This window comes from Pagrus major, chromosome 15 (assembly GCF_040436345.1).
Source record: "Pagrus major chromosome 15, Pma_NU_1.0".
In the NCBI taxonomy this organism is placed as follows: domain Eukaryota; kingdom Metazoa; phylum Chordata; class Actinopteri; order Spariformes; family Sparidae; genus Pagrus; species Pagrus major.
Window position 1 is genome coordinate 25,562,170 of NC_133229.1, and position 27,466 is coordinate 25,589,635.

General features: G+C 41.7%; 1 protein-coding gene across 1 annotated transcript in view; it reads right to left on the reverse strand.

The window, feature by feature from the left end:
* Positions 1 to 18,816: 18,816 nt before the first annotated feature.
* LOC141009147 (homeobox protein Meis1) overlaps positions 18,817 to 27,466 on the reverse strand; it is an 83,608-nt gene continuing 74,958 nt past the window's right edge. The window contains exons 12-13 of the mRNA XM_073481593.1: positions 26,474 to 26,571; positions 18,817 to 20,732 (exon numbers count right to left, since the gene is read on the reverse strand). Of these exons, the coding sequence (XP_073337694.1) occupies positions 26,513 to 26,571 (59 nt within the window). The 3' untranslated portion in view covers positions 18,817 to 20,732; positions 26,474 to 26,512. The remainder of the gene's footprint in view (positions 20,733 to 26,473; positions 26,572 to 27,466) is intronic.

The following is a 27,466-nucleotide window of genomic DNA, read 5'->3' on the forward strand; positions in this document are numbered from 1 at the left end:
GCACGAAAACTAGCAATGACCCCTTATCACCATGGATCTCGCCAAAATAAAAGACAACACTCTCTTAAATTATCACAAGGCAGTGCAGGGCTTTTGAAAAGGGAAGACATGTTCGCTGAGAGTGTGATACAGATGTTGATTCATGGAAAGCTTTCCAGTCTTCTGCTAACCCCGCAGCAACAGTTTGGGTAGATTGCTCTGAATGAACAGGTGTCTTGTCAGGTCTTCGATCCAGATCTTTTAAGAGCGGAAAAAGATTGAGAAAGAAATTTTTTTTGCCCAAGAAACAGAGAGGAATGAGGGTTTAGGGAACTTGTCCTGGGGGCCTCCTCCCCTACAGGGACAGAGTTTCTGTATCTAGAAGGATTACGTGTGTGTTTGCTTTGCGCTGAGGACAAAACAGTTTCCAACACGTCCTCACAACTCACAAAGACACAAAGGTTTAAGCCGGGACAGGGAGGAGATGGCTAATCTTTTCACCTAATCTGTGCAAACACACAAGCACTCAGTGTTCTTGGACATTTAAATGTTAAACAGTTAAATATAATGGCAAACAGGAAAAATGAAGTATATATTTAACCCTTCATACTGATAGTAGAACATTTAATGATCACACATTATTTGATCGCCCCTGAAATATCAGTACATTAACCAGTGTAGCTACACAGTATGCATGGGATTTGACTCGTCCTCCTCCACTCTCCTCTTGCCCCTCAACAATGTAGATTCATATACCGTAAGACAAACATCTCCATATCTCAACCCACCCGAACCAAACTCCCCTCCACATCTGAATTCACTGCTGAAAATGTTGAACGTTCGCCCAGTCGCCAAGATTACTGTCACCATAACTTGGCTTAAACTTGGATGACGCATGCAAAGACTGAAGAAGGAAGTCGGTGAACATGACTAAACATAACGTGAATAAAACTTTGACACATTACATCGTCCGTCAATGTCAGAGTCACTGCCAGATAACTCCCATAATCCCACACTGCTTCACAACGTCTTTGTTTTCATTGTTTTGATTGAGAGGCCTCCAGAGGCAACATAATTACACACTGTGCATTTAAATAAAATGTTGACATTGAGGTAGAAGTACTAAACTAATTAGAAGTGTACACTCTGAGAAGGGTATTTTAATGTGGACACAGTTTTAGGCTTCACTTTCTCTCCCTTTTGATAGTCTGATTTTAAGGCACAGACTTTGTGGACCTATTTGGAAATATTTTCACAAACTCTCCAAAATCTCCTTTATTTTTCCATCATTTCCAGCTTTCATTTTTGTCAACCTCAAAATCAAACCAGCGTTTCTCTTCAACCTTTCGTCTCCAACTGACGCTTCATTTTTCTCAGATGCTCAGCAGACCATAAACCTCTCGTCTTGGACCGCATCGCTCCTCCAGCCTGTGTGTTTTAGAGAGCCTCCTTGTCCATAATGCCATATAACATAAACACATTGCGTTTGATTGGTAGACATAAACATTGACTGTGGCTGGAGCGCAGTTTAACGCCAGGCCACAACTCACGGCCGCTGTTAACGGGCTCGCTGTCATGACGGAGGGAAGCCAAGGCCGGCCGCTGCCCCGAGCATTCAGGGTCACAGAGTAGGATGAGAGAGAGGAAGGATAGAAGGATAGATAGATAGATAGATGGATGGATGGAGCTTTCAGATTTTCCCTGCATAATTTACAGTCATTGTCCAGTGATGAACTTCATATCTTGACACACTGCCCCAACCACTTGCAGCTGTGTAGCATTAATTTCTGACAGAATGCAGGATACATGATGTATCCATGTGTCATCATGCGCACATGAATGTGGAGTAAAGATCACGTACAATACATCAACGCCCCCAAAGCATCAACACACACATAAACATGGCGGTGGAACATTGGCACATTGTGAAGCATCACGTCATTTATTCCGGCTTGTTGTTTGTGATACAGCTGCTGCTTTTCTAACGAGTTAAAATTTGCCACAACTCTGTCGATATGTGAGCTTGCATAGAAAACAATGAGTGATGGTGTGTTTTGCAAACCGAATCACCAGAACAAATGTTGGCAATGTACGTGCAGTATGTTCCTGCAAACCCAAATATGTCGAAACTTGAAGTTTCTTTGTGTTGCAACTTGGTAAAGTCCAGTTAGGTTTAGGAACATAACACCACTTGGTTGGGGTTCAGAAAAGATCATGTTTTTGCTGAGCTGGTGCTTTTGCTACAAGCACAGATGGAAATTGTCCTGAGGTCCTGTAAAAATATCTGATATTGTCGCCACTTAACCCGGCTGGAAAATGTTCCAATGTTCCAGTGGTTTTGTGCTTACAAGTGTTGAAGCGCCGTCTCCAAAAGTTTTCTCTTGCTGGCTATATTTAGCCTCCTGTAACTCCACAATAGCACCAATCAATGACGCATTTACAATGTTGAATCATGACAGTATGTAGCATTCTGTAACTGAACTCCTCACTTGTACTTGATTAATACTGGCGATGTTAAATATGTAACCAGATGTGATGATCTGTCCGATCATGTTTAGAAAATACAATGAAGGCCTTGTTTACAAAGTCTTTTGAGTTGGGATTTCTTGCGCCTGAAACAGTCGGTCCATGTGGACTCTTTGGTGAGCAGAGATGATGCTGACAACTTTGAATTCTGTCCAGCGTGGAAACAAACTGTCAGTCTTTCATGGCGATCTATTTGTGTTTGTGTAGCTGCACAGATTGGATGTTATATTCTACGTAACAATACTGCAAAATTATCCATTTGTGTCATTTTCTTCTGGTTTGATTATATCTAAATATGTTTCAGAGAAGTTGAGTATTATCCACACAAACAGAGAAATTGTTTATTGGTAATATGAATTAGTTTGTGTTATGCCAACCCATAAAATGTTAACAATTAATGTTTCTGCAAACCTCTGATACGCTCCCATTTCGTGTTTCAAATGGTTTGTCCCAAATTGACATTTCTACAACGTGGTATGACATGTGTCATGTTTATGTGGAGGGCATGTTGGTGGAGTTATAGACGAGAAGGCTGCCAAGCCAGTGACCGCAGTTTGAGACTGTATTTCAACATTTGTAAGTGTGAAACCTACGGAAGCCCTGAGGGGCAAGGGAGAAAAACATTTTTTCTGGTGCTCCTTTTTCTAAGTTCTGAAATATTTTATTTCATGTGAGAGTGAAAAAATGTTTTTTTCATGGGTGCAATTTTCTTTTTCGTGTGTCGAGCCGAGTGAAAAACAAAAATTTTCACAAGTGAAATTTTTTTTTTCTCAGGTGAATTTTTTTTTTTCTCAGGTGACATGTTTTTTTTTTCATGTGTTGAGAGGAGTTTAAAACATTTTTCATTTGGGAATTTACGTGTGTGTGAAACCCACTGAAAAATATATTTTTCCAGAGGAGCTAAGGCTCAATTGTTTCTTTCTGTAATACTCATTTTGACCACAAGAGGAAAAGCATCCATGTTCGTTGAGGGGAGTTTTCATTTCTCTCTGCACTCCAAACAGCAGGCGGCTGTGGCTCAGGGGTAGAGCCAGCGTCTTGTCATCAGAAGGTCACTGGTTCGATTCCCCTGGTCTGCATGAGGAATATCTCATACATGACACTATGCTGCCCTTAGTGTCACAGGTGGAATTCTGGGTGTTATCAGCTCTCATCAATGGGTGTCCACAGCGAATATTGGATCACAGCCACAGCCAAGAGGAAGACAAAGAAAGTGCATATTTCTGGCAAGAAATGACAGAAATCAAGTTGATTGAGGTAGGAAAACATTCTTTATTAATTCTGCAATTGAAAACATTTCACTCAGCTCAACACATGAAAAAAAAAAATTAACCCGTGAAATAAAAATGTTTCACTTGGCCCAGTTATTAGATTAGATTTAGATTTAGATTAGATTAGATTAGATTAGATTTATTATTATTATTAGATTCTTCACCCAGAAAAAAAACATTTTTCACCCGTGAAAAAAAACATTTTTCACCCGTGAAAAAAAACATTTTTCACCCGTGAAAAAAAACATTTTTTTACCCCTGAAAAAAAAAACTTTTTTCACTTGGCTCAACACACGGAAAACACAGAAAAAAAACTTTTTTCACCCCTGAAAAAAAAAAATTTTTTTCACCCCTGAAAAAAAAAAAAATGAAAAAGACGTTAGCAAGACTTCAGATATATCGGCGGCGCAGTCTAAGTGAGCCTGATGTCATCATTAACTGCATAGCTGACCAGCTATGTAGTTAATGAGGAGATCTCGAATTAATTATATTGTTATCTCGGGAAAACAAAGTTTCGTTATCTCGAGATCTCGAATTAATTATATTGTTATCTCGGGAAAACAAAGTTTCGTTATCTCGAGATCTCGAATTAATTATATTGTTATCTCGGGAAAAAAAAACATTTTTCACCTGTGAAAAAAAAACTTTTTTCACTTGGCTCAACACACGGAAAACACAGAAAAAAAAAAAACTTTTTTCACCCCTGAAAAAAAAAACTTTTTTCACTTGGCTCAACACACGGAAAACACAGGAAAAAAAACTTTTTTCACCCCTGAAAAAAAAAAACTTTTTTCACCCCTGAAAAAAAAAACTTTTTTCACCCCTGAAAAAAAAAAAAAATGAAAAAGACGTTAGCAAGACTTCAGATATATCGGCGGCGCAGTCAGATAATTTTCTCGAGATCTTGAGAAAACAAAATGATAGTGTAGTATATTAAATCATTGCAGGAAACATCATTCAGTGTAGCAATGTCAGAGGAGCAGGAGCATATCGATCACTGCATCACATATCTTTTCAATCAAGGCCTGACACAGGCTGAAATAGCATTATGCCTTGCTATTACAGATAATATACACATTAGTGTGCGTAATCTAAAAAGACGTTAGCAAAGCTTCAGATATATCGGCGGCGCAATCTAAGTGAGCCTGATGTCGTCATTAATTGCATAGCTGACCAGCTATGTAGTTAATGAGGAGATCTCGAATTAATTATATCGTTATCTCGGGAAAACAAAGTTTCGTTATCTCAAGATCTCGAGAAAATTATCTCGTTATCTTGGGAAAATTGGCAGTTGTTATTTCGAGATAATAACTCGAGATCTCGAGAAAACAAATGAAATTAACTCATTATCACGGGAAAACGGAGGAAATAAAATGTATGAATGCATGGCCCTTTAGGGCTTCCGTAATAGTTAGCTTGCACAACCACAGCTTCAGTCTAGTAAAGGAAACTACAATCTCGGAACCCATCACTTTTCACTTGGCTCAACACACGAAACACACGTGAAAAAAAAAAAAATTTCACCCAGAAAAAAAATTTTTCACCCAGAAAATAAAAAATTAACTCGGCTCGACACATGAAAAAAAAAAATTAACCCCTGAAATAAAAATGTTGAACTAGCTTGCACAACCACAGCTTCAGTCTAGTAAAGGAAATTACAATCTCAGAACCCATCACTTTTCACTTGGCTCGACACACGAAAAAAGTATATTTCACCCGTGAAAAAAAAACATTTTTCACCCGTGAAAAAAAAATAATTTTCACCCAGAAAAAAAAAAAAATTTCACCCAGACAAAAAAAAAAAAATTCACCCAGAAAAAAAAAAAAAATCACCCAGAAAAAAAAAAAAAATTCACCCAGAATAAAAAACTTTTTTCACTCGGCTCGACCCCAGTTAGCTTGCACAACCACAGCCTCCACCTTGTAAAGGAAACTACAATCTTGGAACAATCATCACTTTTCACTTGGCTCGACACACGAAAAAAATAAATTAACCCATGAAATAATTTTTTTTCACTCGGCTCGACATATGAAAAATAAAAAAATTTCACCCCTGGAAAAAAAAATTTTTTCACATGGCTCAACAGATTGGTCACAACTTGAAATAGAAAATTGAACCTAATGAAATGTAAAGTTCCAACATTTCCGTGGTTTGCAAAAATGTACTCGGCCAACATTTATTGGTAATTGGGTTGGTTATGCACAACCACAACATCGATCTAGTAAAGGAAACTACAATCTTGGAACCCATCAGTTCTGATGACTCAGTGATGTTTTTTGGTGCTTCCGGTGTTGCAGTCTGACAGCTGAATAACAGATAACAGATATCTGTTATCTATATTAGCCATGAGAATGGATTTGACACAACATGTCAGCTAATCTCTACCATCGTCAGATGATAGCCGGCGGGCTTCGTGATAGCGCTTCAGCCAATGTGTAACGCCTCTTTTGCTCTCAACACTGCATGTAACCAAAGCACATTCAAACATGATTGTTCAAAGGACTTGGACTATAAATGGACTACTTTGCAAATGAAGGGCTCTGCAGTCAAATTAGGTACAAAAACCAGTTGCAGCATTCGATTAGACTTTAGAAATAAAGCTTGTTGACAAAAATGTCATATAATATTATGACTTTTGGAACGTAACATTGTCAAACCGTTGCAGTTTGGTTAGGTTTAGGCACAAAAAGTACTTGGTTAGGTTTAGAAATATTCGTGGCTGAGACCGCGGGATAAAAAGTTTCACATAAAGGAGAAAACAGCAAACTTAAAACAAACACACAATTTCACATAAAAGAAACTAACAGCAAATGACATCAAAACAATAAATGTACTAGCCTCAGTGTTTAAGATGAACCTAATTTCAACCTTCAGCTTCACGTGCATGCTCACACATGTACTGCACATACGCACACTTTCCGGATTGGCGCTCAGGTTACCTTCTCACACAAGTGCTCCTTATTTACCTTGAAAATTGTATTTGGTTGGTTGGGACTCCATTTGGAGGTGGTAACCCTGCTTATCTGGAGCCTAATAAATTCAGCTGTGTTTTAGTCTGCTAACACTAACATACCTCGACGTCATCCATCACGGAGCTCAACAATAGCCGTGTCTTCGGCTGCCTCTGCGCTGCTAAAAGCTTTTTATGTGAAACCTGCAGACCTGCTGAGGCTGTGCATGTGTGTGTTCATGTATATGTGTGTTTGTGCATGTATGTATGTGTGTGTGTGTGTGTGTGTGTGTCCTGGGGCCTGGAGCTCTCTCTCAAGCCTCTTATCAGATGGATGTGTTTGATATCTCTGCTGCAAAAGGATTTTCCCCACATATACATAAACGACCTGAACCACGGGCAGGTTGCTCCGACAGAGGCCGACCGTCGAAACTCTTACATGTTTAGGAGTTCTGTTTCAGTGCTCTTATGTCACCCACTTTCCAGTCCAGTCTTCCCTCTAAGCTACATTAAACAACATAAACCCAGCTGATGAAAAATGGCCTCATATTCCATTTTTCTCTCTCTCTCTGACACCAGCGCTGCTTTATTCAAAACACCACATGACGGTTAAGCGAAGGAGTGTGTGAGCAGCGACGCGCCGCCCGACCAGAGGAGTGACGTCTTCATTGATGTCAAGCTAGCTAGCACTTTGGCCTGTCAGCGTCTCATGGGGCTGCATCATCCATTTACATAACAAGCCGCGCTCGTGACACCACCGCCTCGACAGATGTCAGCCTCGTGAGGGAGGTTGGTCACGTCCTTCCATCATTTCTAAGCTTCTTTCAGTTTTTTTTTTTTTTTTTTTTTGGTTTCCCTGCTTTTTTTTCCGCTTTCGCAGCAAACACTGTTATTTTGAGGTGAGTCACGTCTCATCACAGCCTTGCTGGAGTCGTCACATTGTTTGAGGAGTCACTTGACAGTCATAAACATCATGTGAGGACATAATAAAAGTGGATCATTTTTCAGGGGGGAGCGTATAAAGTTTCATCCTAGATTTTACTGGAATGAAAGAACTCTTTTATTTTGTTTTGGCTAACAAGTCATTGGAGGTATTATAAATTATATATTGAGTATTATGAACTGTAATAACTAGTTTCCTTTTATCATCTGTGGAGCTCACCGTGAGCTTGTTGGCATCAGTACGATTCTGACAATCTCCATCATTTATTAACAATTTACAAAGAAGTATGAACATCAGTTACAGCTTCACGATAAACAATTGCTTAATAAATGGTTAATAAAGCATTTAATTGTTTCCTAACAGTGAAATAACTATTAACTAAGGTTTAGTTAACTAAATACGATTACTAGTAACTAATAACTATCAATTTATCATTTAATTATGATGGTTATAATGAAGGACTGAATTAAAAAGAGCATATTTGCAGTGTTATATTTTTGGGTATACCATTTATTTTCTTATTTTATTAAACCTTTGTTTAAATATTCAGAAACAGAACACGTATTCAGCGCTCATTAAGTCCTTAATCCTATTTTTATAATCTTCCATACTTATCAAGTAATCAAGTTTAAGGTCTCTGTAGCTCTCACCAGGATGAAGGTGCAGAAACTTTAAAAGCACTTTCACCAGAGACGGTGCAGGTTTGAGGAACGACATCCACATGACCGAAGGTTGTAGCTGCTGGTAGTTTCAGAAGTCAGGAGAGAAACAAAATAGAAGGCAGTTTGTGCAATTTGGCCTCAAAAATAAAAAAAAAAGAAAGAAAAATGTCCCAATGTTGCAATCTATGATTGTACAAGGAAGACCAACCAGCTTTCTCATACAAGCTGTTATAGTTGGACTTTGTTGTAGTAAATACTAGTAAAACGTGCACAACACTTTATTATCATTATTAATGGTTAATTTGTAGTTAATTACACTATTTAATAGTTATTTCACTGTTAACAAACAATGAAATGCTTTATAAACCATTTATGAAGCGATTGTTTATTGTAAAGTTGCACCTGATGTTTATAATACGTTCATAATACAATCCATTGAGGAAACCCTCTGGGTCAATGGCTGATGGTTGTAGTCAAGCTACTTTTGCTGTTCATGTTCAACAGATTGTGTATTTCTCTGAAAAAAATCACTTTTTTTGTAACTTTTCTATTTACTCTCTGAACTTTTTTGGACACATCTACATGGTCAGTACATATATTATAGGATAATAATATAATATAGGATTACACCTGTTTTTCACTGAAAAGTGCTGAGGATGATATTATAATAAATGTCTGTAACTTGCTGAGGAAAAGTCAGATGAAGACAAAAGTTTGATAGTGGTCTAAAGCATCCAAGTACATCATTTGAAATAAAGAAAAACATAACTTCCTAACACCAGATACTTACGTTTATATAATTCTAGCAAATTCGTCCATTCTCTGACAAAGCAAATGTAAAACTGGGACTTTAAATGAGCCGGACTGAGACTTAAAGTTCTCCTGAAACAAATAATGTATGACACTTGATGCTGACTGCTAAGATAAGGTAGTAAATAGGTAATAAATCCAGGAGAGTCAGGCGTCACAAAAATTGTTCTAGGTCATTGAGGTGATTAAATATTGTGTCGCTCATCTATAAACATTATTAGGTCGCAACTGATGTTTATAAACCTTTACAACTGCTTAATAAATGGTTCATAAAGCATTTCATCGCTTTTACTTGACTATACATGTATCATTAATTAATTATCGTTCCAAAATCGATCAAAAAGTTGTATTACAATTGATATTTTAGTAAGTATTTTTCTTCTCTGGCTAAATCACAGTAGACGAACGTCCGCACAAAGTGACAACAGCCTGATAACTTCACTGTCTACACCACGTTCTTTTCAATAATCATCCTTTACATCATACACTGGAAACTGAACTGAAGGATAAAGCCGCCACAGTCTCAACATCTCACAGAAGGCTTGTGAGAAAAAAAAAAAGTATGGCAGCTCAAAGACTCTCCTTCATATTTGGTTGGAGTAGTAAGTGGCCGTTGGTGCTCCCTGCTGTTTTACGTCACAGGGGAAACATCTTTATCATGGCGTATATTATTCCAAAACACAGCTTCCTGCATGGAAACGATCCCCCCTCTGCCCTCAATCCGCCTGCCTCTGTGATAGACTACATTGCTTCTTATAAACTGTCCATGGTCCATAAATTGTGCAGCGCCGAGCATAACACTGCACAGTGTCGGCCTGCAGGGACACGCACGTTCACAGCCCCCACCCGCCTCTCCTCTCTCCGCCCTGGCTGAGATTTGCTTAGTAAATTGTGCGATGAGATCCAAGGGGTTTAGAGAGGAGACAGGGAGGAATTGGCAGGGGGGAAAGTTTTAAACATGCTTTGTCTCTGTCACTGTCATTTAACTCTGCAGATGTGACATGTTTTCACTTTCTGTATGACATGCAGATATAAAGATAAGCAGCTCTGACCCTGTAGACAGTGTAAGCATCATCAGACCGTGGGCTGTCATTAGTGAGCAGTTGTTTGTTTTTCTGTATTTATAGTCCTGTACTTTAATTAAAATACTAAGCTTTCAAAGCTTGAATGTATCAGGTGCATCTCGGTTTCACTTCCAGATGTTTTGAATAAAAAACATTCAGTTAGAAGCAGGTTACATTCTTTTTACATACTGAGATTACTTTGTAAATCATAGAGCCGGACTGATGGCTTCAATGTTTCGGTCTGATGCCAATACTGATATTAGAGAGGAAACAATTCTGATATTGATATCAGCCAATACACACATATTTATGGGGATTATCCCTAAAATGTGGTTATCAAAACTTCACTGGAAGTTATAATAAATCAAGCTTTTTCTGCATTATTATCTCGAAAAACAAAAACAAAAGAGTTTTCATATCGTTACAAACCGGACAGCATTCATGCCGATACCAATACATCTGCCGATATCGGCCAATGATATCAGCCAACTGATAAATCAGTCAGGCTCTGACAAACATCAATTTAAATATGTGCCATCGCGTTGTGACAGCCGGCTCTCGTCTTAAGCTGAAATGCATCGCGGCCACCGTCTTTTCTCATTCACATTCTGTCATACTATGGAATGAAATACGAGAAATGGCTATAGATAAGCCCCCTACATACGCATACCATTTAAATATTTGATCTGAAAAAAAAAAATAAAGACACTTCTTCAGTTCTTGGATCCGACCCTCAGACACTGACAGTGACATGTCGAGAGCAACACGTAGCTCGCACCAGTTGTCACCAGGGTTGTGTCCTTTTTTGAACTATCTACTAGCAACTAGCAATTGTGAATAAATAAAATGACCGTGGCAGACGTCTCACTGAGTCTTTTCGTTTATTTTCATTGTTTTTCTTGCTGCTTATCGTGAACGAGGTATGAGTGTATGAGTTTATATTTTGCTATCCTTCTTTTTTACATTTGTTTCTGGTAAATATTTGTAAATGGGTTGGTTACGGCACGAGCTGGAGACAGTGAACTAATATGTTTATTGCACTGATACCTCGTTTATCTCTGCATATGATGATAAAGCCTTCGAATCCTTTAAATAAAAGCGCTTTAATGCTGCAGTACCACCGATGACCAACAGGAAGTTTTACGGCCAAGTGTCCCTTTAAAAGAGAAACAAACACAATGCACAAACAACAATAAACAACAAGAATAACATCAGTGTTAAAGGTGCATTCTGTAGTTTCGGAAAAGAAATTGTAAGATCATCTGACTGATTTTTGTTTTTCTGCCTAAACAAACTAAATAAACAAACTCTTTGTTTTCATGACTGAATATACAAACTGACCTTAAAGGACAACACAGTTTCATACTGTTTTATTTTGTTTATATTTGGTGGACCCTGCCACCTCTAGCTACAAACAGTGTTCTGGGGACCTGATTTTCCTCTGAGAACAGCTTGTTTATTCAGTTATGGAAAAGATAAATATTTATGAATTTGAATTATTACCTAATTCATATTGTAAATATTAAAACTGAGTTTAAATTCCTTCTCCAAAACTACATAGTGCCCCTTTAAATGTGGAGAAGGCGATTCTGAAGATAGTTGACTGTTGAGTCTCATTTCCAGGTTGGCAAACACTGACACTGTGGGTTAATAATTTGGGTCGATTATCACCCCAAAGCTATTTGATGAACTGAGAATGAGACTCAGAATCTTTATTTCCAGAATCGCCTCCCCTACCTTTTAAGGTGAACAGTTTAAGTAAATGGCAGAGCTGCAGCAAAGACACAAATACCTTCGATCCACAGATTTCAACATGCAGAAGAGGTATACCTCAATAAATACATAAACAGAAAACTACAACAACAAAAAAAGTTGCTGTTTGAGAGACACTGAATGAACTTACAGGAAGAAGAAACTCCACTCAGAGTGCAACTTAAGTCTACAAACTGGAGCAGAGAAGTGTGAACTTTCTGAGACTCTCGCAGTAATCAAACTTTTATTTAATTAGAGAAAAGTGTAAAGAAAGTTGAATCACAAGGGATCGACAGAAAATAGCCTGCTGGAGAACACTGCGCGTGTTGTTACTGAATATATCCCTTCTTTTATGTCCAACGGCACAAATTAAATCTGAACTAAGGTTACATTTAAATGACTGCAGGTCAGAGCTGCTTTCATTGTTACAGTCGACCCTGCTCACACACACACACACACACACACACACATTTCAGGCTGCATTTCTAGCAGAGAAACAGACAAAACAACAGCAGAGATGAAGACGCACATTGTCACCGTTGGAGGGTGGAGACGGGCTGACAGGGTGAGAGCGTGTGGAGCTGACATTTTTCTTTACCCATCACTGATGTGAGGCTGATGAATATGCGAGAGGGGGTGTAGCACATCCACAGCCTCGGCTCTATCAATTACTGCAGCGAGAGGGTGGAGGAGAGATTTAACACCAACCGAAGACTAAATCACCAAATGCAAACAGAGTTCTGTCTATAAAAATGTAAGTCGGATTTACAGATAAGAGATATTCTTTTAACTAAAAAGCACCTTTTATGCCTCTTCTGGACTTGTGACAAGTATGCATGTTGGAGGTGTTTGCCAGCTCTGACTGAGGTAGAAACATTTCAAAAATGTCAAATATTTCTGCCTCTCATGCATCTTTTTTAACTTCTTATTTTATTATATAGAAAGAAATGTTACATTTAGTGACTTCACACTTTCAAGCAGCTGCTACAGAAGCTTCAACCCTAAATTATCCATCCATTTTTCTAAATAACAAAGTTCACTTGCAGCCCAACAAGTCTCCTCCTAATCGCCACCACCATCACCCAAAACACACTTTAAGATGAGAGCACAGATTGGATTGAATGATGAATGGCGACGCAGCCTCAACATATACACATAAACTAATGAATGACGTGGCTCGGGGCCAATACTTTATCAGTATTGTGGCTGGAATTCAGCCCCTCTGTCCTGTCTCGACTTGCTTCCTCTCTGTTTACTTTCGGGGGGCCAAGCAGCAGTCAGTCCCCGCAGCCGCTCAATGGTGCGACTGTGCAGAAGAGGGAAAGACGGCACTTTGAGTCCAGCCGCGAGACAGCAGAATTAAAACTCACCCACGATGCAGTTACGCACGAGCTAATTAATGAGATGAGGGCGGCTCGGCATCAGGACGCAGAACTGGTTTGGCGCACAGACTGGACTCGATTATTTCATGCGTAAAACTGCAGGATAGATCAACACAACGATAATAATAATAATAATAATAATAATAATAATAATAATAATAATTTTGACTGAATAATTTCTGGGGGAAAGTGGATATGTTAATCTCAATATTTTTCAGATTTTCAAATTAAAATATCTTGGTTTTGGCTCTTTACGCGCACACAATAGCGCCTTTCTCCTGTCAGCCCCAGTCTCAGATCCTGGCAGCGAGGCTGAAATGTTATTACTGTGTCCAGATCTCTTCTTCTCGGACTCTGGACAGCTGAGTCACTGTTTCAGCTTCAGTTTCAGAGCATCAAAGCTCTGGGAGAAATTTTGAATCACGCGATTTTCCGGAGAATGAGGAGAGAAGGGAGGAGATGTTGGACGTAAAGAAGTGTTTACTGAGAGGTAGAAATATAACACTTTGTGCGCAAAGTTCGGAGGAGATTATTCGACTTTGTGCCAAAGCTGGCGTTTTTATTGTATCCACGAGCAGGTGGAGCGAGGAGAGAAGGGGCTGTGCGTGTGTTTGAGGTCGCTATTAATGGATCCGGCCTCACCAGGTGAGCTGAGGAGCCGACATCCCCCCCTGCTCCTCTGGCTCTCCTGCCCTGCCTGGCGCTGCCAAGGTGACCTTCCAGAGAGGAGGGGGAGAGGAGGGGGGGAGAGAGGGGAAGGTGCTGACAGAAACATCTCTGGTTGTGAACCAGCCGCGGTTTGCTTCTCTCCTCTGGAAAGGTGCGCTGCCAGCGGCGTCTCCCTCCCCGCAGCAGGAGCAGCTACCAGGGAAAACACCGAGGCCAAAAACATGTTATCCCAAGCACCGGATGTCTCTGGTCATAAGCTGCAGAGTGGAGAAACACCCCACGTGCCCACAAAACAGCTGAAATTGAAGATTACTGGTCTGAACGCGCTGTGCGTAATTTCTCCACAACCCGATTGTTGAGGAGTTTACCTGTTAGCCGCCTGTATCTGTGTGAGCCAGGCTCTCTGTCACTGCCTGCGTCTGGCACGCACTAGTACGCATGTCTCCAATCTCTGGCCCTCAAACCCACACTCATACCTGCTGACAGGCCCCCCTTGTGCGCCATGACGCGCAGCGTGTTCACTGCAAGATCGCAGGACGTCACCCAGCAGCCGCAGCCGTCTCCTCTGCCACAGAAACTAAATAAGAAGGTTTACATCGCGCCAGAAAAATGCCTTTTAATGTATCACAGGGCGGTGTAACGCTGTGAAGAAGCTTTAAAAAAATTCCAAAGCAGGAAAGGAACCTTCTAACCCACGCTTTAGTCATTTTTAATTTCCTTTAGACAACTTTTTAATTTGATTAAATCTGCAAGGACCACTGAGTCCAAAGAGTCGACGGAAAAAAATGTTATTTTCCTGCATTTCTTTCATATCATTCATGAGCCATTTCTGTCTGATGAAAGGATTCGTTTTCGAGCTGAAACCTCTAAATCTGGTCGACTGAAAAACTCAGACTCAGAAGGAGTTTATTCAAAAATGCAATTGCCTTCTTAATATTAAAATTTAATTTGCCTGTCCAGCCTAAGAGACGCCATCTTGTCCTCTTTATGAAGTATGACACTGAAATACTTGTGATGGACTACAGGATTTCTTTGGTGTGTGTTTGTGTGTGTGTGCGCGGTGTGTGGGGAGGTTGGGGCGAGGGGGGGGGGCACTTGAAGTAACTCACGTCACAGTAATTACGTCGGTATTCCTTCTGGTCGTTTGGAAAGGGAGAGTATCGCATTTTGTTTGACGCGGGGCCTCGGTCGGGCTCTGAAACTGGATCTCATGACTTCAACCCCCCCAACACACGCAGGCACGCACGCACACACACACACACACACACACACACGAGCCTCTGCAGACAGCATCGTCTGGCCCTGATGCTCCCAACTCCAAACTTCTGTCCATGCAGCAAACAAATACAAAAAAAAAAAAAAAATACCTGTATCATAGTTGGAATATCTCCCCGCACACCTCCTCCTCTTTTTCCTCTCCCTTCATATGCATAAGGTCAATTTGAGCGCTTTAACCACGAGGGCATATTGTTATAGATATGTTTAATCATCACAAGTTATATGACCACTACAAGACGGATGCCCAAGAGCCTAAAGCTGTGCGCTTTAATTCAGAATCTCGTTTTTCAGACTTAATGGAACTAATAACATAACACTTAATCACGTTACTTTCACTCTCCTCTCTCGCTCCTTTGCATTTCTAATTTTTTTATCTGCAGTGGCTTGGGGTTAAACAAATGAAACGAGCTGTTCGCCTCCTCCTCCTCCTCCTCGTCTTCCTCTCCTCTCTGTGAAACCTCAGAGGAGAGCAGACCAAACGTTACTTAGCCTGGACGCAGAGAGGCTGCAGATAATGAGAGCCTGCTTGCATTAAATGGACAAACAGCAATCCGACATCTCCTGACCCCTCGATGCTCCTCTCGGCTCCATTGATCATCCCCCCTTATGAGATAATGCAATTACAAACATCAATAAGGAGCTGCGAGGGGAATCATTATGTGGTGACAGTGATAAATGATGCTGCAGAAAATAGCGGGCTCCTCTCAAACAATCCGTGCGCCCAAGGGGCTTTTGAGGGCCGGGGCCCCGTCGCCAAGGAGACAGATGACATCCAAAATGGCCCCCGCTCAACAGTCCTCCTTCTCTTCTGTTTTTTCTCCTCACCAACAGATTTTTGTTTTTCTCTCCCTCCTTCTTTTGTTTCGGAACCAGCTGCCGCGCGACCTTTGAAGGTGGAGATTTTTTTTGGGGGGGGTTTGGTTGGAGAGTTTGTCCTGCGAGGCGTTTGTGTGCCGCTGTTCAATTTGCGTTTGTGTCCACATTGATTTCATAAAGTAGCTCAGATATTGACATGTCATCTCGGACATTTGTGTATTTCCTGTGTAATGATTTTCGCTTTGGAAACTATGGCACATTGATCAGTTGGGTATTGTTTTGTTGCGCTCTCATGTCGAATATTCACCATTTCTTACATCTTTTCCTCTCAAGTTGTACTTATGAAGCCTGAATGCAACGAGGCCTGGTGGGTTTATCTACATAATCTGCACATTTTATGGCGAACATTTAACTCCTGGCTCTCTGGAGGAGAATAAAGGTAATTAAAAAATATATATAAAGAGCGCTTGTGTTCAGTCAGTTTTACGCATTAAATTCCGGCCTCTCTCTGCTGCGATCTCAATTTGATTTCATTTTAAAAAAGAAGAAGAAAGAAACAATTAATCCTGAACTAAAACCTCCAGTGTTGCAGTTGTTAGAAATAAAATACGAGCATGAATAAAAGACAAAAAATACTCGAGGCAAAATGTGCGTTTACGTTTCAAATGACTCAATTTAAAGAATTTAGCATGAAATAAAGCAACAAAAAAAAATCAGGTTCACACTTTCCACTCAACCACCTTGGAGGGAACAGTTGAGCTAACAGGCCTCGGCGTTCAGCAACCAGTGACAAACAAGTGATTTTATTTAATAAGCCTGCACATGTTATTGGCGCCGAGATTTGTCACGGCATGTAGTGTCGCAGAGAACACGAGGCGCACAGTTTCGCGTCCAAGTTCCCTGTTTTTCTCAACCATAAAGACGCATAAATATCTGCGTTGTTGTGGGAGGAAGACAGGCCTGTCCGGGCACCTCCACTGCTCTGGAACACATTTCTGCTCCATTCATTACTCTGACAGTTCACTGCGCGGTCAGTGTGTGTGTGTGTGTGTGTGTAAGTAAAACCAGGGAGGGTCGGGTGGGTAAGTAAGGCCTACCATCATCTTTAACTTTAAATAACGTTTTGACTTGCAGCTTTTGAAATTAGCACGAGTCAATCAGGATGTAGTTTTGTGCGTAAAAACGACTTTCAAACTGCAGAAGACACAAACAGTCAAAAGAAAACTTAAAGGCACATCTCAGCAGAAATATAGGTCAGCTGTGGCCAAACAAAAAAAATCCCTGAACATGCAAAATCACAATCATGTAAAAATAAATAAATGAACCAGAGAAAATAAAAGACACAAGCTGCTCATTAATAAAAGTGTTAAAGATCTTAATTTAAGCAGCTCTCTCTTGATCGTCTTTAAAATGTCACTGAGGTGAGACAAGCTGAATAAAGTTATTTCAAGAAGGATTAAGTAAGTATTTTTCCCTTTTTGAAATAACTCGTGTCTTGTTCTAAAAAAATTGAACTTATTTGAACATTTTTTTTGTGGCGAATTTTTGAAAATGATTTAAAGAAAAATCTGGTTCCATATTAAATATTTAAAAAATGAGATACAAAAATATTTTTCTTCTTAGTGTTTGTTTGCAGAGCGCTCTTTCCTGCAGCTTCGCTTCTTTTTTTCATTTATTTTTTTTTATTTCCTCTCTGCTTTTCGACTGTTATCAAACTTCCGAGCGCGTCTCCGTCTGCTTTACGTCCGTGCGTAAAAGGAGAGGTGCTGCTGTGCGCCATCTCCAAACGTCCCTGCCCCGGACAGTTACCAGGCCTCCCTAAAGAGGGCAGTCAAGCATGGGCTTTCTCCTCTTGTCTCCACAGCTCCCAGCGGCCACTGGCTCAGGAATTCACATTTCACAGCCTCGGATTTTCCAGCCATGGTGGAGAGGCGAAGCAATTAAAACGTCGCCTGGGTTTTTTAAGAGCGTGTCTTTCTTCCTTCTTCTCTTTTAGTGTAAATAGCATTCACCTCGGCAAAGGCAGTAAAAACACAATAGTTGCGCGGAGGAGAGATAGAGATGGGAGAAGGGGAGAGTATTGATTTACACGCGCATATTGTTATGGATAAAACAGACCTTCTCTTGTTCGCTGGGCTGAAAAAAAACAAGAGTTTGGGATTCAGAGCTGCTCCCCGAAATGTATCAATTAGACAAAACTCGCTCGGCTCCTCTCCTCTCCTCTCGTCTCCTCGGTCGGCTCAGCCTCTGCCTCCTGAGGTGCAGTGTATCCCGGAGACAACCTCGGCTGCACCGCGCTGGGCTTCAAGCGGAGCCCTTTGACTGCGGGCAACAAGGCGTGAGGGAGAACTAATCTTCCCATTTACATGTTTGTAGCAATTTTACCTAAATGAATTTTAATGCTAAATGAAGGATAATTCGCCTTCTTGCCGAGCCCCCTCTTCCCTCTCCATGTGTGAGAACATTACAGCAGAACGCATGCATTAGCTGCACATTATCCACAGCAATGGGAGGACGCTGGACTTAAGTGCATGTGTCTTTAAGAATAAATGGACCTCTGCTGTCTTCTGTGGACGTTTGTCAACATGTTTGTGCCTGATTTAGCTTCACAGCATCACTTGTTGTTCTTGTTGTTTTTGTTGTTTTGCTTTTTGTTCAAATTATTTAACATTTTTTTTAAATTTTCAAATCACAGAAGATAATGTGAGACTACTTCTGAGTTCTGTTATTTGAACAAAAAGTATTTATTTACAACACAGATGTACATATATACCCTTCAAAGTAAAAGCATAAGAAACATGACTCGTCTTCAAAGGAATCTTAAAGATGTGCGTAATACATGTTTGAAGCAATGGATAATGGATGCATTGATAACCCACACACACGTTCTCCCTCACACGCACACACACACACACACACGCAGTGACTTTTACATTCTCTCCTGTCTGTTGATCAGCATTACATCATCTGGTTAAATCAAAAAATGAATGGACTGTGGTATAAATGGTGTTTTCCCATAACCTCTGCCTCTCCCCGTTATCAGGCCGCATCAAACACCGAGGGGCAAGAGAATCCATTGGCCATGCGAGTGCTCGGCCTTGTGACATAAAACACATCAATAGGACACTGGAATAGACTTTCAGAGGCCCTCCATCACACACACACACACACACACATGGAGAAAAACAGGAAACATGTTCGTGGGACACACACTCGTTTCCCATCCACAGTGATTTTCTTTTTTTTTTTTTAGATTGTTTGTGAAGCTCTCTATCATGTTTGTTAGCCTGTCATGATGTTAGCCATGTCGACACCTACATTATGTGCACGTCCTCATGTGAACAGAGTATAAAATGAGTTAAAAGCCTCGTACATCCAAAATGTTAGCTTCTCAGAAACTGCTTTTCGCTTGTCGTCACTGTGTTCGGAGTTAATCCAAATCTGTTTTAAGAGAGTTTCGTGACCCCCAGACGGTCCGAAATTTCTTTTGCACCAGTGGAGAAAAATCAACTGATATGAAAATGTAAAAGAAAAAATAAAAGAAATGACCAAAATTGGAGTTACAAGGTTGAAAAACAAATCTGTTGCACCCTGCATGTACGTAGATGGGCTGTGTCTGTAAGTAAAAAAGAAAAACAGGACATCTGAATCGCCATCACACTCTCTGTTACCATCCAATAAAGGCCTGCGAGAAATGACAGACTGATCGTATTGTCCGTTTATTCACTTTTTTTTTCTTTTAAAAATGCATCGTGATTCAATGGAGGGAGGGGGCAGGAGGTCAAATCTGATGGAGAGACGGCACACACATAGTGTGGAAAGAAATCAGAAAAAAAGAGAAAAAAGTTCACATCCTTTTTTTAAAAAATCTATTAGAAACAACATAATATGCAGAACAATACAATAGCATTTACAATACTTAAATTCCCAGTTCTTGTGAGAGTCCAGCGTAATTTTACAACAGTATACAGTATATTTTCTTTCTCCACTCGCTTCCCAAACTAGGAGTTGATATAGTTATACTTTTAATTTCTTTTCTCTCGCTTTCCCTCCTTCCATGTTTCAATCCACTATATTTTTTTAAAGGGCACCTCTTTTGCTTTGTTAGTGTCCTGTCAGATACAGACATTGGCTTCTCCTTGGTCCAATTCAGTCGTCCCAAAGAGTGGAGTGCTCTTCACAGGAAGTCTCTTTTGTTTGCCAAAGAGTCTAGTATATATCACCCGGTGCTGCATTGGCCAAAGGTACAGGCAAAAGGACACAGCGTGTCTCTTGTGTGTCGTCTATGCTCGCAATCGCAATCACTTTGAATGGAGGAATCCATGTGAACGTAGTGGGCAGTGGCAAGGGGGCGAAGTCTAGTGCCCGCCAGAGAAGAAAGCAGGGGTCTGTCAGGACAGGGGGTCGTCTGGGATGGATGAGGTTTGATCTGTGCATCTCTGTCGCTGGATACGAGGATTGAAGGCAGGTTTCCATGTCGCACATGTCAGCCGAATAAAATGTCGTTGGGTCTTGGTGGTGGACAGAGGGGTTGGCTGTTGGTTGTTGTCACCGGGAAGTCGAGGAGTCTCGTTCCGATGCTCCGTAGCCCTCTGCGAGACAGGTGATCCCCTGGTTTGCACTGCAGTTCTGAGGAAAGAGGAGACCAGAATGGTTAATCAGTGATCGATTTTGCACAGGTACATAAAAGAGATTACATCTGGAAAACAGATTGGAGTCTGCTGAGAAGGGCTGATCACAGAGAGGATCAGACAGACAGCATCTGCTGTTATGTAAAAGCCTTTAAAGGGGAAAGAGTTACTCAGAAAGACTTCTTTTCCAAATAGGACCTTTAACTTCAATCCAGGAATTAAACAGTCCCCGACGAGTTGAAACTCATTCACAGCCAACTGATCGGATGTTGTAGAGACAACAAGGTTTCACGTTGCAGCAGTGACATGTAAATTTGGTCACTGTATAAAGCTTAACATATCAAAAACTCCAGTGTATCATGCAAACATCATTATGCTCTGTGCAAGTTAGCATATTGTCTCCGCCACTGAAGCATAGAGCGTTAACTGCCAAAGAAAACTGTTGAATGAGTTAGATGTCATTAATCATTCATTAAATACGACAATAGATCACAGTAGCCTTCAGAAAGCAGACGCTCAGGTTACATTTTGAACATGGCAGGACCTGCTGATAAGACCCTGGAGGAGCAGTACAGTATGTGGCGACTGCTGCCAACCCAACACAGCGCTAATCTGGGTCAGAATACAGACCACAGTCTGCCCTTCACTAAGACTGTGTGGATGAATGAGAGAGAGAGAGAGAGCATTGGAGGGTTTAGAGAGTTAATCCTACACCCTCAGTAATGCTACTTTAACAGTAGGAGAGGACTTAGAGACCAAACACACATGATCGACTTGAAGTGATACCGAGGTCCAGTACTTAACATTTCCTGGATAATCTGTTAAACTGGACTACAAGGAAACTTAAAATTAGCCTTTGATGTATCTGTTGATTGTTTACAGTCAGCATCTAAGACTATTTCAGCTCAGTTTTAACATCAGATGCAATTTAATCTTGTGTTAAAGTGTAAAACAAACTCTAAAACTCACACATTGTTGTTACCAGTGTTGTAAAAAGTACCCAAAAGTCATATTTGAGTAAAAGTAAATGTATCGTGATAAAATATTACTTTGGTAAAAGTAAGTCACCCATTTGAATGGTACCTGAGTAAAAGTCTGAAAATATCTGATATGAAATGTACTTAAGTATCAACAGTACAAGTAAAAGTAAATAAAACAATATTTACATGTATGTATTAACTGTATATTTGCTGTCAGAATCAGTGTTTTTTTGATCGATTGCAGATAAAATAATTAAAAAATGTGCTGCTTTGTTTCTGATGCAGTCTGCAAAGAAACTAGTAACTAAAGTTATCAAATAAATGTAGAGGAGTGGAGCAAAATGTACAATATTTGCCAACAAATGTAGTGGAGTGGATGTATAATGTAGCAGAAAATTGAAATACTCAAGTAAAGTACAAGTACCTCAAATTACTTGAGTGAATGTACTTAGTTACCTTCCATCACTGGTTGTTAACCCCTTAAACTGATCCCACTTTTCAGTATGCTGCATCAACCCTCCTCTAACAATGAAAAATGAAGTAAAGAAATCCATCTGACGCCTCTTCTCTCTCTACATTCCTCTCTTTAAAGCCAACAATAGCCGCCATCCATCTCCGCAGGTGGAAAGTCACCGCTGAGGAGCCACGGCCATTGTTGTCAAAACCAAAGAGGAGAGGTGAGGCTCGCGGCCGCCCGTCACCTGAGAGCGCCCGGGGCCCGTCCACGTGTTCGCCACACACACAAGAGGGCCACTACAGGCGACACAAAGGCAGGCTGGGAAAAGGACAAAGAGGTGCAGCGGGGAGGAGGACAACAGAGGAGTGAACGCAAGGGCCCTCGTTTGTCATTCCCCTCATCCATCAGTTTTCACCTGGGCTACTGAGGAGAATAGGTGCGACTTGCGTAAGAGAAGGGCGAGCTATTGTGTGAGCTTCAATTAGCTTCCTTTCAATGAGTGAGGTGGTGGAGGTTACATATCTTTCTGGACCTAATGGCATCAAACCTGTGACCTTTTCTATTGTGGGACTCAACCTGTGGCGCTACGACAAGCTAAGTCATTAGCGATGCTAGCTTAAGTGCAGCGTGGAAGCAGTGATGCATTTTGTTTCCATACAATTAAATATCTGGGCAGTTTTCTGTTGAAACAAAACTTCAGCAGAAGACCCAACGAGCAGAAGTCACTGTTTGATTGACAAGTGACTAAACGCCACAACAATGAACATAAACGGTGTAGAAACATCCCAAAATGATCAAGGATCTTCTGGATTACCACTTCAAGTTGTTTCCCTGTTTAACGAGAGCCTCCTGATTACTTTAGTAAATCCATGTCAAGGTCCTAATAAATGCTATGCATGCTTGAAAGAGCACACATCGCTAATAAGGTTTTTCACTTAATAAGCCAATCAATACATTGAGCTGTAGGCCTCCTTTCTTAGACTCCGAGGGGGATTCCAGAGGGGCCAAATCAACAGGGACACACATTCACATGGACAATGCGAGGGGGCACAAAATCCCCATCGGGACCTGTTTTTTCCCCAATGTTCGTTAATAGTAAAAGTTCATCCACCAGAAAGAGAAGTTGGGGGTGGGGGGGTGACGGTGGGAGGGTGCGTGGTGGTGGGTGGGGGGTCGAGGGGGGGGGATCTTGACCCCTCAGCAGAAGGTTAACAAATTTGTGCTTAATGATTGGAGCAGTGAATCCTGGGACAAAGGGTCTCCAGCCGAGACTGGCAGCAAAGGGGTTACAGGCAGCGTTCACTCAAGCGTTCCACCCGACATTTTGGGAAAAGCCGAGAGCGGGGAGGGCCGGAGTAAATTCCATACGCTCTGCGCCATAATTAATTCTTCCACCCTGTGATAACTATTGTCCTGAAACTGAAAATTACAGTTTTCGGGGGCCACCCCTGGCTAATTTTCGTGGAAGAGGGAAAGCAGGGGAGAGGAAGAAGGGAAAGGGGGTAAGGGTCATCTGAGAGTCACTCTCGTCGCTATCAAAGGCTCGGCTCGCTTCTGCTTCACTTGCTGGGCTTCATCTCTGCTGACAGGTGTATTGTTTCGCAGGGGGATATAAGCTCTGTAATCATCATTGGGTGGAAAGCATAACGCTTTTCACTAAGCAGGACTAATTGGCTTTAGTTTTAACTAATGTTCCAGTGTGACTGCTAGGCACACCTTCTGTATCGAGGCTCAGCACTCCTCGGCACAATAACCGCTCAATTTAGCCCCGCGGTAACAAAACCTCAACTCTGCTAATGAAAATTGCTTATAAAATATAATGAACCTGTGCTCTCTTAATCAAATAAGATAACCGTTTCCCCTCCTCTCCCGTAATAACCTATTAATTTAATTGGTCATGAAAGAATATAACACATCACTTACATTTAATTGACCTAGAAAGGAAAGTAGCAATATTTGATGGAGACGAGCTAGCAGCTAGCAACGGCTAACTAATGAAGCCGTAAAGAAACGACTAGTCGTGGAGGAAGAGGAGACATATTTCTGTCACCATCTCTCTCCCAGCTCATTCCCTCCCTCCTCCCTCGTTCCTTCCTTCCTCCCCTCTACTCCCTCAACCCCTCGCTCTTGTCGTCTACGCTCTTCTCGCTCGCCATCTCTTCATCCGCCCCTCCCTCTTACTGTCTGCCCCTCTCTCTCTCTCTCTCCCTCTGTCTTTTTTCCTCCGCTGTCTACTCGTCTTCTCTGTGCTTTGCCCGTCTCGCAGAGGATTCCTCTGGTGGCCCAATTACGAGATTCAGCAGGCAAATTGAGGCTGTTTAAAGCAAGGTCTGCTGGGAAGGCTAGCAGCTGCTGGAAAGAGGCAGCTTGGACACGGCGAACCAGCCCTCATGTTTACACACTCGCACACATAAACACAGACGTGTGCGCACACACACACACACACACACACACACGTCTCATTCTGAAAGCACAGCCCTTCTATTACCATGTCTCCCTGCATTTCTAACCTGAAAGATGCCATTCGATGTGAGATTTTGTGTCTTGGCTTTGGTCGTGGACGTTTGTGACTGAAACAAGGGCGGCATATTTTCATCGTGGCACGGACGCACGCGCACGCACACTCTGTGGAGGGTTAATGGTCTCTATTTTTGTAAACTGAATAAGTCAAATCCATTGGTCACACCTCTGGTGATGGCATATTTAATTTGGATCTAGTCAATTAGGCCCAGCTAAGCTCCATACCCTGCTGGCTACCTCCTCCATTTTGCACTAGTTTGTGTCTCCTCCCTGTGCCAGGAGTAATCCTATTACCATACACACACATGCACATACATACACAGTCATACAGACACACACATTTGTACGCGTGCACACACCCACACACGGGCAAATGCATGTGTTCATATATGAATGTTTGTATGGTACACACACACAGATAAACATTCATTCACACACACAAACATACAAAACAATGATGTTTCACAAAGGTTGGACCCATAGCCACTTTATACACACTGTGCACTGTGACAACACCAAGTCTGTATACATCCAGAATTATGTGGGAGTCTATTTGGCCCTGGGGCAAGAGAGAGAGAGCGAGGGAGGGAGAGAGGGAGGGGGTGAGAGAGAGAGAGAGAGAGAGAGGCAGAGAATTAAAGAGAAACAGAAAAAAGGTGTTTGTGTGAAAGAGATAGAGGAGGAGAATTGACAGTGAGAAAAACCACAAAGAGGGGGTGAGACAGAACGAGCATTAGAAAGACAGGGGGGGTGGTGAGGGTGAGGGAGGGGGGTGAGGGTGAGGGTGAGGGAGGGGGCTCCTCGAGCTGGTTAGTGTGTGTATTAATGTGGCTCATGCATCAACAGCAACCCGGCAGATTTATGACACTTAAGGGGCGCTCACTTCTCTCCCTCTCTCTCCCCCTCTCCCTCTCTCTCTCTCTCCTTGCACCAGCACGACTGCTTACATTTTTGCCAATCAGTCTGTTGCCATGGTAACGTCCTACCTGCCCCCCCCACCCTCTTCCCTTTAGTCCCCCCACCCCATCTCACCACCCACCTCCTGTCCCGACCCATCCCCGCCTTGTTTCCTTCAGCATCACCCCTCTCCTCCTTTCTCCCCTCTTTGCCCCATCCGCCACACACACACACACACACACACACACACACACACACACACAAACTAAGAGCAATTGATAGAAAAATTAAAAAAAATTTGAGGATTATTAATTTAAACGCAGTCAAACATTCAAAACTTATTTGTATTTTTATGTCTGTTTTCCTCGTCCCTGTTTGTCTTTCTTCCTCTCTTCCTCTTTTTCTTTTAAATCCGGAAAACCTTCTCATCTTACCTCCCTGATATGAAGGATGTTTGGTCCTGTAGCTATTGGATATGTGTGAGAGAGCTACACACACACACACACACACACACACACACACATTACATACACAAAAGAGTTACAAGGTTGTGATCAAAGGCTCTTATCACCAGACCGAGGGCGGGACAGTTAGAGAGAGAGAGTAACATAGAAAAATCTGCCTGGGAACAACAGTCTGGAGAATTTCTATTAGTGAAAACAATGACTTTATCCATTTTAAACTCCCATAACTATAATAAAACTTCACAATTATTTGGCAGTGCATTGGTAAAAATAGTCAGAGATTTCCTTTTAGATTGCAACCTACAAGCAGACCACACCTCCTGATCTGCTGCAGACGTAAACATAAATAATGTACATCTGAGTCCTTATTAAAAATGTTGCATGTGAGTCAGTGTGTGTCCAGGTCATCGTGTGTACTTACATCCCCCTTTGTGTTGCGATTGGTCGGACTGAGGCGGGGCTACATGTAGTGCCACTGACCTTCCATGCCCATGTTCATGCCCATTCCACCCATTGGTCCTGGGAAACAGGAGAGACAGGGAGTGAAGTTAAATGCAAAACCATGGTAATAAGGTGTCAAATGTACATATTTTAAAAGGTTTGGCGATGGGCGGGGGCAAAAAAGGCTCACTAGCGCCCCCCAAGCCCAAGGGACTACTTTCACGGACATGTATGAAAATTGTTATACATGTGTATCGCACCTTGTTGATTGTTGGGTTTCATTCCCAAGGCGTCGAATAGAAACAGACGCTTAGTTTGGAGCACCACTAACCAAAATTAGTTTTTGGAAATTGACGACTAAGGAATGAGACTCAACAATCAGCTGTCTTTCTCCAGAATCACTCACCACACCTTTGAATGGTCTGTTTAGGCACAGTATGCCTCTGAGTTATTGCGACCAGGAGAACGAAAAGGTAAAACAGATGATTTTTCATGTGAAACTTAACTTCACACACAACATAGCAGACGAGAGCACTAGCTTAAATCTGTCAGGGCGAGGTGTGGTGAGGCAGGGCGAGGGGGGGGGTTAAGTAGCCTGGCAGTTTATCCAAACCTGCTGACTTTGAGTGGACGGTGAGATAGGGTTAGAGACTTGAGAGAATCCCAGAAAACAGGGGATAGAGGAGGAGGAGAGGAGCTTAAGGACAAACTCTGGGATTAGACCTGATGGCGTGAGAGAGAGGGACTGAGAGCGAGGGAGTGGGAGTGAGGAAGGAGATGGTTGTGTAATGTGATTGACCACACCTGTTCTGGTTTGTGTGTGCCGAGGGAGGGGGAGGTAGCAGTGTGTGTGTGTGTGTGTGTGTGTGTCTGTATCGTTATCACTGTGTTTGAGGGTGCATATACTGGCCCAGCTTACACTTAAACCACCACACGGCGGCCATATAGATTCCACTAAGTGCTTGTGTGTGAG